Source organism: Trachurus japonicus, chromosome 15, assembly GCF_045865225.1.
Source record: "Trachurus japonicus isolate A0001 chromosome 15, Traja_1.0".
Lineage (NCBI taxonomy): Eukaryota > Metazoa > Chordata > Actinopteri > Carangiformes > Carangidae > Trachurus > Trachurus japonicus.
The window spans coordinates 17,913,051-17,923,956 of NC_140921.1; the positions used below are offsets into that span (position 1 = coordinate 17,913,051).

General features: G+C 39.1%; 2 protein-coding genes across 2 annotated transcripts; both read right to left on the reverse strand.

Moving 5' to 3' along the window:
• Positions 1 to 911: 911 nt before the first annotated feature.
• On the reverse strand, positions 912 to 5,497 carry LOC146973501 (rho GTPase-activating protein 19-like). The gene is made up of 11 exons (XM_085800102.1): positions 5,387 to 5,497; positions 4,880 to 5,133; positions 4,531 to 4,611; positions 3,780 to 3,989; positions 3,411 to 3,637; positions 3,214 to 3,300; positions 2,580 to 2,645; positions 2,008 to 2,229; positions 1,821 to 1,916; positions 1,486 to 1,599; positions 912 to 1,047 (listed from the first exon to the last, which is right to left on the reverse strand). The coding sequence occupies exons 1-11, from the start codon at positions 5,431 to 5,433 to the stop codon at positions 1,042 to 1,044; spliced, it is 1,410 nt and encodes a 469-aa protein (XP_085656228.1). The 5' UTR covers positions 5,434 to 5,497; the 3' UTR covers positions 912 to 1,041.
• Positions 5,498 to 6,735: 1,238 nt separating this feature from the next.
• LOC146973502 (pyrokinin-1 receptor-like) lies at positions 6,736 to 9,614 on the reverse strand. Its single transcript, XM_085799227.1, has 6 exons — positions 9,465 to 9,614; positions 9,225 to 9,321; positions 8,400 to 8,605; positions 7,597 to 7,818; positions 7,337 to 7,514; positions 6,736 to 7,181 (listed from the first exon to the last, which is right to left on the reverse strand). Exons 1-6 carry the CDS (start codon positions 9,612 to 9,614, stop codon positions 6,736 to 6,738), a joined length of 1,299 nt encoding a protein of 432 aa, XP_085655353.1.
• Between the last annotated feature and the right edge of the window lie 1,292 nt (positions 9,615 to 10,906).

Below are 10,906 nucleotides of genomic sequence, written 5' to 3' on the forward strand. Positions count from 1 at the left end.
AACAGTAAAAAAAAAAAAAATTTAAAAAAGCACACTAACAGTTGAATAACTGAAAATATATGTTGCATATAAAGCTACAAAACTGTTTACAATGTTGCATAGTAAAGTAAAGCCTGAGAAAAACTAAATATATAAGATTCAAAACGAACAAACCACCCAAAGTTTAAAGAAGCAGTAGTTTAAAGCATCACAGTGTTGAGCTGATGTGGGGACAGAGACATAAATATTTATATAATCTACACAACTGGTCCTTTGGTCTTTCACTCTTTATGTCCTATATTCCATTTTTCAGGCTCCATTAGGCTTTACTCCCCCAGTTTACTGACACTCGCATGGGCCCTAAGAAGCTATTGGGAACTTTTTGGGGTTGGGGGCCGGGGAATGGGGGGGTTGTTAAATTAGATATATTCACTTTAAGGCACATCTCTGAATACAAGACGTTTTTTATAAAAGTCTTGACCTTACTAAACTTACTACAACTTATAAGCAAATTTAACATTTAAATATAAAAGCCTGCACATCACATCGCACCAATACATCTCATACACTGGAAAATATACTTAAAATATCCCGATGACTGATAAAAAATAAATACAATTAGGTTTACAAATTAAATAAAACCATGTTTCAGTATACGATAAAGCTAAATACCGACAAATTCACTCATGTAAATACATGTCATTTGCATCAGCATTACAAATGGGCAAGGAATAAGGAACTTAAGAAAATTGAGAGATTGCATTGATATAGAATAAAGCATGTAAGATGAGTCACTTTTGTCCACCAACCCCCTTTACGCCACTTTGCTCAAGTCAAACTTCTAGACTGCATCACTGTGGCGATTTCCTTGCTACCTCGATAACCTTTAAGACTTCAACATAGTAGTTTTTGAGAAAAATGGCTCAGTTCAGATCTAAACATGGCGTCAAAACAAAGCAGAACAGTGCATCACACTGTTTATTTGCGAGGGTCCTCTAATGGATTATCTTAACAGTTAGAGTTGTTTCCTTAGTTGTGAAGAATGAATTCTTTTAAAGATGATTAATCCTGGAGGAGGTGGAAACAAAAGAAACGGGTCATTTTTAAGGCTTTCAGTGGAGAACAACAGACAAATGGCTACAAGCACAGACGTGAAGAAAACTGGTTGATGACAGTTTTAGGAGTGAACCATGATGTCCCACAACTGAAACATGACATTTTGTTTGTTTTTCATTTAAATAAAAGAGAATTACAACATCTATATTTCTCTGTTAACATCATAATGGACTGTGATCGACAAAGTTTTCAAAGTTTCTGAATTTAACTTTCTGTTTTGTTCCACCAGCAGCACTTAAAATCTCAGTCAGCTGTAACCGATAGGAATTACAGTGGTAGGTGATGGTTTCAAACAGTGAAGATCGATTGCTCCTATGTATGATATCAAGAAACACAGTAAGTCATTTAAGAAAAATATTTTGTGTGTGTGTAGCTAGGTCTGGTAGTCACCTCTTCACAGCTGGTGTTTTCTGTTCCTTGGCCATCGAGCGAACTGCTGCGCAGAGGGCTCTGCAGTCTGCTGTTTTCTTTCTCTGACAATGCTTGGCTTCCCAACACCTTTCTCTGTTTTGTGAAAATTGTTATTACAGAGAGATACCACTTTAGAGGACTGTCTAAAGATTCCTTGTTGATTTTTCATCAAACACAAATTTCAGCAAAACACACTCTATATGCACACATACATGTATGCTTATGACCTTCAAACACGTTGAACACAATACCTTTCATCATAAAACATGTATTGTCTTCTTGTTCTGCTGATCGATACACTAAGAGCAACAAACCTTGATCATTCCACCTAAAGAGCGTGAACGCCAGTGTTTCCTGCTGAAAGGTGTCCGAGACTCAGACGAAGGTGTCAGCAAAGGCTGCTTTTCAAACTGCACACAAAAACACACATTAAGGGGCTGGTTTGCAGATCTTTGTCTAAATGTTATTTCTCCTCACAGTGAATAGGATGAACAACTGTACCTGTCTGATGAGCTTTTTCTTTTTGGCAGACTCAGGCATGTTGTTGACCTGCTGGTAGAGCTCTCTGAGGGCAGATTCAGTATAAGTCTGAGTCTCAGATGACCTGGCAGGGCACGTGCTGCTGACCTCACTTTCAATTGATCTCATGAAGGGAGAAGAGGGGGCAGCTGACTCTGCAGCTATCGGCCCACTTTTGGTCCCAGAGCACAGCGTTGAGTCATCCTAGAAAGGTCAGCCATAACATATGAGCAAATTGTTGTTTCACTGACACTGCCAAGTATTTTCCAAGGGACACAACCATGAGAAAATGTGTATCGAAAAAAAGAAAACAGTCAATATTCCCAGATTCTATTTATTCTAATGTAACAGCCTCTGCAGGTTTTGTATTTTGACATGATTAACCGCTAAGATTAACCAGACATCAAAGTTGCTACGTTCAAAAGTTAGCAAAGACTTGTGTGAGTCTTAACAATGGCTTAATACCCACTGTCAGTATAAATATATAAATGTAATATAGTGCTAACACTCTTTTCATGGTTACAAACTGAAAGAAAAGGGGCAGAAACACTCACCTTTGATTGAAGAGATTTTGATCCTGTGAAGTATAAGCGGGCATACTCTTTGATATACACAGGTGCCTTCAATGAAAGTAAACGTGTACATTAAATCCCCTGCTGGCAGATGATTAAGAATGAATCCAGGACATCATAAATTTAGACGACTGGTGTTTAGAAATTCATGACCCTGTTCTCACCCTTACATAGGACTTATAGAAGCTGCCAATTTTTGACTTGGACGGGGGTATTGTGTTTAATATAATAAATACATATTTAAATCATATATAAAAAAAACAATTGTCAAAGTCTAAAAGGCGGCTGATTGCAGGACACTCTCAAACAAAAAAACCCATAGCCTTTATTTATTTTGCTTTCATATGTAAATTTGCACTCTCTTAACCATGTTTGTATTTCTTGTAACTGTAGCAACACCACTTCACTTCACAGTTCATCAGAGGGGAAGAGAAAACGCAATTATCGAATGAAATATTCCAACTGTGGAGGAGACATCTAATCTGAAAGAGCTGTCTGTGTTTTGTTTTTACATGAAAGTAAAGTTTAGTACAGTAAAAAGCAACAACTGAAAATCACGTTGTTTGACATTTCAAAATGTATCAGCTGCAGAGACACAGGATTTAAAGCTACTTACCTTGAACAGTTTTTGTGAGTGCCTGATGAGGAATGCTATGCCATTGTTCAGTGTCTCAATGTTTCCCTGCAGATCACTTGCCAGCACCTGCAACATAAAAAACATAGACAAATAAATGAAAGAAATTTGTTAGAGCCAGGACTTGGTTGACTGAAAACAACTTGGAAGGTTGAACATAATGAACCAAAGGTCTTTACATTTTTGGGCCAGATGATGTGTGGAGCAAACATAGTGGCTAGATTGAGTGCAGACATCTTGTTGACTTGCTGATTGCGTGCGGTGTGGTACAGCAAGTCCAGTAGCAGCTTCAACAGGCTGCGATTGGCTGGTGGGAGCAACATGAAAAGCAGCTGGAAGGCCTCAATCTGGCGCTCCTTGTCAGGTGCATTTGTCTTGTTCCCCTTATCATCAAAGCGAGTGAGTTCTGGACACAGCAGATAAGAAAATTGTAACACAAATTAAGTGGACCACTACAATGTTCTTCGACTGAGTGTGACGATTCCTTGATTTTCAAATAAAATCTAACTGAAGCCACGACAAGGATGTGCGCAAGAGTCAACAAACACCTCCAATCTTCAGGTGCACGTGATAGTGTCTGTGAGTGAGCAGAGGCTCTGGCAGCTCTCCCAGGAAGGCTTTCAGCAACGTGGCCGCATCATTGGGGTGGAAGTCGCCAGTCTCTAGATCTATCTCTGCCCCAGCATTCAGCATCTCCCTCAGGGCTGCCTGCCTTAGGCTGTGGCCAGGCACACGGAACAACCCCTCCAGATGAAGGTCTGTGGGGTGGAGAGAAAGATGGGGAGAGACAGCCGATGGGGAAAGGGAGGGGGGGAAAAGATGCAGTGTGTCGGCGAAGACACACAGTTGAGGAGACACAGGAGGACAAAGACGCATAAGTGAGGAGAGAGACGGAGTGAATGAAATGGAAAGAGGAAGACAGAAAGAGCAAAGTGCTTTCAGATGAATTATTGACTCAGGCATTTGCTCCCAGTGTCCACTTTCAGTGAATGACATCATAACTTTCTAGAAATAAACCATGACCTCATAATAATTCACTGCTGCACAGCTAAGTTAAAGTACAAGTAGTAATACTCAGGATGCCTGCCTTGACACTTCACAGATCCGATTTTTATGAGAATTAAAGACACATCATTAAATCCGATCATTCATAGAGGTGTTTTCTGACAGATGCTGTCTTGGTTAGGGATTTGTCCTCTAAGGTCACAAGCAACATGTATAGTCAAGATATCACAAACTGGTTGTGTCCTTCATGTAGCATTGGATGTAGGCTATTAGAAGTAGATATGTGATACTCACTTTTACTCAGGTATTCAATGAGCTGATAGATCTGCGCTATTCCTTCCTCAGTTAATGGTGCACCAAAAACCACTCCTTTGTCTGAAAGAAATCAAATGACTGTTTGACACCGATTGTACCCATTGCATGTGCTAATTAGCCCATTGCACCCATTATCTAATTTGTATATTAATTTAATAATTTAAAATCACATGGACAATAGCCCCATTACCCTATAACAGGACAACTTTTGAAATGAATAAAAAAGAAAACGTGTGTTAGATTCACAAGGTTTACAGAGAATGAATCAGTGATGAAGTGATTAGTAAGAAACAGAATATGCATTTGGCTAAAACACTCATAGTCTAACCTTTCCGCTTAAGGAAGTTCAAGGAGCGTAAAAAGCCAGTGGAGGAGGGCACCCGAGCCTCAGACTCTCCGGTGAGCTGGGCAAACTCATCCCCTGGGAGGTCGACGAGCCGAGTGATGTTACAGAGTATGAGATCAGTGAAGGCTTGTGGATGCTCGTGTCTCAGCCTCTCCACGAAGAAATCCGGGTTAAAGATCACAGGCTGGCTTGCGTTAGGCTTTTCCTGGATGTTGAACACATTGCATTTTGTCCCCCTAGTCACACAGAAACACAGAGACTCAGCCGGGGGTTCATCAAAGCTACGGGACTAGTAGGCTACATAAACATTTTGAACAAATACGCTACCCAAAGCTAGGTTGGCTAACGCTAACACGTCGAATAATGACGTCCAATATCGAAGACAGATATGTAAATATCAAATGCAGCGAATCGTCTCCGCAACCGACAGTTTACACTTTATATTTCTAACTTGTTAAATTGTCGAAATGATAAAAGAAAAGTTGTTACCTTCTGTCGAGTTTGTGATTGTTTTGGGGAACACTTTCAGCCGCCATCTTCGTTTTGAATCTTCCGCGGTCTCATCTTTAGTCCCGCCCACTCTATTGTGATTGGTGGGTACGACAACGTCATCAAAAAAAAAGGGGCGTGGGGTGTGGGGTGGGGGTGACATCCCTCGCACAAAGGCTCTCATACTATCATTATTGATAGTATAGATACTATAGATAGTATAGATACACATACCATTTATTGAATATCTTTGGTTGTACCCTACAGTCTATGGTTGTACCGGAGTTGTAGTCTAACAAAGGGCCGCCCGGTGCGGGATTCGAACCGTTGCTGACTGCAGCCAGGACTGTAGCCTCTGCGTGATCTATTACTATTTTGTTTCAAAAAGCAGCCATGTTATGTGTAAGTTAATGAACATGGATGTATAAATAACTTATAATACATCCAGTATTAGGAAGCAGCTCTCATGTCTTGTAGGAATAGTGTGATTAAGATTGCAGTGTTGGTGAATCACCATAGCAACCTATAATGTATTCAGCATCAGTAAATTATGCATCCTTTTTTTTTTGCATTTGGATTATACAGTCCTTGTTTTGTTTTTACTTTAATGAACTCATTTGACAAGCTAAGAGGAAAGGATAGATAGATAGATAGATAGATAGATAGATAGATAGATAGATAGATAGATAGATAGATAGATAGATAGATAGATAGATAGATAGATAGATAGATAGATAGATAGATAGATAGAGTAGAAACAGTAAATAGCCTAGTAAAAAATATATATATTTATTTCACATGCCAAACACAATATAAATAGGACCACTGTTTTTGCAACATATGTAAACTTAAGCACAAAACAGTCTTTTGAAGCAATAATGAAATAAGGCATATCATCACTAAACAAGACTGTCAGTAAACAACACATGACTCAGTCAGGGTGCTATCACTTACATGTAAACAAATAGGCTACTATTAACCATTTCCTGTGTCCGCTAGATCAAACAAACAATTGGATCATTAAAATTGCAGGTAAAATCTAAATGATCTAATTCTAATCTATATGTAGCCTACATACCACATTGTCCAATATTTTCTTGGGGAAATTGGAAATTACATTCACATCTGTAAGCTGTGAAGCATGACATATTTCTAGCAAGAGGAAAAAAGTATCTGAAAGAAGAGAAATGGAACAGGAAAACCAATACGTTCTGTCATAACAATAACCACACAATTTCCCCAAAATGCCATTAGGCCATGGCATCATAACACTGAGAAACTTTTACAGCAATAAAGAAAAGATTTTGCTTTTGACTGCTATGTTATTCTGAGAGGAAAACAATCACAATTCAGAGTACATATTGTTGCAGCTCAAACTGAAAGGGGCTTTCGTTTCTATCTCGACCCCTCTGACCTGATTTCTCAATAACTGTGCGTCTCTCTTTGCCCACCTTCTCTCTGGAGCATTTACCATTAATCCTCTCTCTGGCGGTTGTGCTTGATTCTTCACTAGAGGATCTCCGCCACAGCCAAGACATGCTCCTGTACGTCCAGAAGCACTGAGGCCTGAGCCTACTCAGAGTTCTCCAGCAAGCTCTGCGAAATGTGTGGGAGGAGATACAGAAAAGCAGAGGGTCCAGAGCACCATTGATATACCACAGGGGAAGTGACAAGTAAGACTTCAGGATTGTGTAGACCGATAGGACGGTGTCTGACCACACAACCACGTAGACCTGCATCAGTGACGAGGCAATGTCCGGAAAGTTGCAAACAAAAAAGGCCACCACGACTGCACCTGGAAAATAAAACATATAGGAGATGCAGTTTAAGTGTGCATCCTCCAACTGACTGCAATATATCAGTGTGATTACTTTGTATTCAGAAGCATATTTGGTCTATGCACAACACCATAAATGTATGACATCTCAATCTTAATTTTCCATGGCTCACCCATGAGTTTGAGAGCTCTCTTTTCATTTAAAAGCAGCTTTCCATTCTGATGACACTGAACATCTCGTCTTCCTTCAGGATCAGGATACGTGAGCCCCATGTTTCTCCTCTGACGTCCATTCCTTTTCAGGTAGAGCAGGATGAGCACATACAGAGTAAAGATGGAGATCAGTGGGACCTGTGGTTGGAGAAACATGCTAAGTGCCAGAGTTTGGTATAGAGTAAAGTAAATACAATCTGTTGAACAGCATTTATTTCACCAGGAAGAAAACTCCTGCTCGCAGGAGTAAAGCTCCTTTGTAGAGGTGTGCAGGATCAGGCTCTGTCATCTCACACATGGTGGAGACATGGAGGGCTTCTTCTCGTGTGGTGGCTGTGTAGTCCAGGATACAGGCACGTGCCTGATCATAAACCAGGGCAAATGGCACTGCTGAGACCAGAGAAAGGATCCATACTGAGAGAAGGCATGGCAGCCGAGATTTCTTTTGGAAAGGAAGGAGAGAGGGACGTTTCATTTGTCAGACTTTGTTCAGTTGTATGAATTGAAAACCCTAGTATGAGGCATTGTATTATCTTCAATAGTTTTTCTCCTCTGTGGTGTGAAACCTTTTTGTGATCATTGCACCCCCTACATGTGTCCAATTCGCATCCTAATTTATTATGCATTTCATTCTTATTCACAAATATAGCACTGGTTAAAGTAACCAACTCTGGATTTTCTATCTGACCAGATTCAAATCATGTTGCTTCCAAAGAATATATTTGAATTCCAAAAATGTATGCAGTACATTGTTTAAAAAGAACATTTCCTGTGATTTAATACATCTACTACTCTTCATGTTTATATAAAATATCTCATGCAGTTTGTTCTCAGAGTGAAACATGAACATGATTTACTTTCGGGGGACAAAACCTTACGTCAAGCCAAAGTAAGACTTTTGTGGTCAAATATACAAAATGCTTTTAGTAGACATTTCAGAGTGTTTTTCATTTTATGTCATACTGTAGTAACTACGTCTGCAGAGCGCTATTAAGAAACTCTGTTTGCTACTCTGTACTGCACCTTTAGGCTGGAAACAGACCACATTGTGTGGCAAATGGCTGCATAGCGCTCAGTGGTGAAGGCCATGATGACCCAGCTTGTGGTGGCACAGTACACTTGGCGGACCATGAAGTAGACCTTGCATACAGCTTGCCCCAGGCGCCATGGGTAACTTTCCCAGTAATACCGATAAAGAGTGACAGGGATGGTCAACAGCTGCAAAATGTCTAAAATTTAAAGACAGAAGAAGATGGACATCATTTAGCAGATTCACACTTTAGGTTTGAACACCACAATGTAGGTGTGGTGTTTAAAAAGAAGTTCAAATTAATTACGTATGGCTAGGGTGTTACGCACACACATCCAAAAGTATTTCACAGGTGCTGAATCAAGAAGGTTAAACTATACAAAAAGGACAAAAGTTTGTCTTACTTTTTGTCTATCCATCATAAATAAAAACAGATTTTAATAAATCTACTCAATATGAGATGAATTAGGCCTATTATTTGCTTTCGGTGTGCAGTATACAGTATAATTTTGCCATACTTAGAATGAATGTGAGAAACAGCTGAAATGCTGACTAACTCAGATAATGTTTTATATGACATGCATGACTTAAATAGATTTTAGGGAACAGGCTTGAAAAGAATCTAGATTGAAAGTGAAAACCTGAATTTCAACTGTATTTTTTACTAACTGAAAATTAATGAATAAAGTTAAGTTCAGCCATAATCAAATAGTTCAATCAAAAGCATAATTATGAATCCAATTTCACTCTCCACATGATAAGAACCTCAATTTAATATCATCAGAACTGGTCCTCCATAAAGCAAATATTGGGTCTACCTGATATCACCAGGCTCAGCAGATAGAAGCGAATGGCACTGACTCTCATGTGAGCATCCATGAGCAGGGTAAGTATGCTCACACCATTGAATAAGACCTGTTGAACACAGCAGCATAGTTGACAATGTGGAAAAACAGTATATCATTAACACACCCTGTCACTTTTACTATGGTTTATTGCTGCAGTTTTATTTGTATTTTATGAACCACTCTTTTGGAAAGTAAATTGAATTTTCATACGCCAAAGAAGAAGATGATGGTGTAGAAGATGGTCATGGGGACAGCAATTGCCAGAGGCTCACTCTTGGTGGCACCAATATTGAGCTGTGGCGTCTCACTTGGGCTGACATTGCAGGTGAAGAGGAATGAAATCTGCTCAGAGAGATTCATCATCTGGCAGCTGACTGAAAGCTATAAAGATTTATAGAAAGACAGATTTTAAATTCCACAACAAAAAATGGTTATGCTTAGGCTAGATAAAATTAAGATACTTGGGCATAATTACCACTTAAATATATTGTCTAATTGATAATTAATCATTATTATTTAGATCAGAATTATACTGTATCAAACATTTAATTTGTCTGTTTTTGAAAGAAAGAATTTTTTATGGTATTGGGGAAATTAATAAATACAAAACATCTAAAATAAAAAATATCAATAAATTACAAAATAAAAAAAAAGGAGTGCATTAAGCAGCAGTGCAGCCAGCCAGGAAAATATAAGAGGTATTCACTTTGGACAAACTAAATCCTTCAGTGCCTTACAGACATCTTCACATTTGAACAAAACGGTCTTAACATTATGAGATTATTGTGCACACAAATGATGACTGTCAGTCAACTATCACTGTGTCAAAACAATTATATCCTGGTGTAAGGGTAAAGGAAATATCACTATGAATTGAGTAATTAGAACAGCAAGCCGAGTACACAGTTTATGACAAAATTCATAATGCCTGATTAAACTCAAACACACACACACACACACACACACACACACACACACACACACACCTGTTCCCCTGCCAGCTGTAGAAAATTGCTACATCAAAGATAATTTTTGTTTTACAGCATTAATATACCAGTAATGTGCAGACTTACCTTCTGAGGGTAAAAATGCAGGATGAAGCTCAACAGCTCCCTTCACAAGAATCAAACACCTTGATCGTCTCCCTTGTGCCTGACTGACTCTCTCTCCCTTTGTGATGCTCTCTCTGTCTCGCCCTCGCTTACTCTGCCTCTCCTGCTCCACTCAAATCCAGATGGTCAGCACAGTCGCCAATAGAAAAACCTCATACTTGTAGATATACAGATGCTTGAACATACACTCACTGAATTGAAAAAAATGTCACCAGTAAATATGACTAATATTGCTAAGCTGACAGCATAGGTATTGACAATGGTTTTGACATTTCATTCAGATCTGCAGACATTTACAAATGACTAACTGGTTCTATGCAAAGACACATGCACCATGCACATAAATTGTGCTTTCTTGCCTTATAGGGTATTTTAACCAAAGGGAAAGACTAAGCCGGACTGTGAGAATCTTTTTTTCTCTGCACTTTTTTATGCTAAGCTAAGCTACTGGCTGGTGGCCTGGAGAGGCATCAACATCACCAGTCTAATTTTAATATATATATTTATGGGATTTTATCATCAAAAAAATTGAGAGCTGTG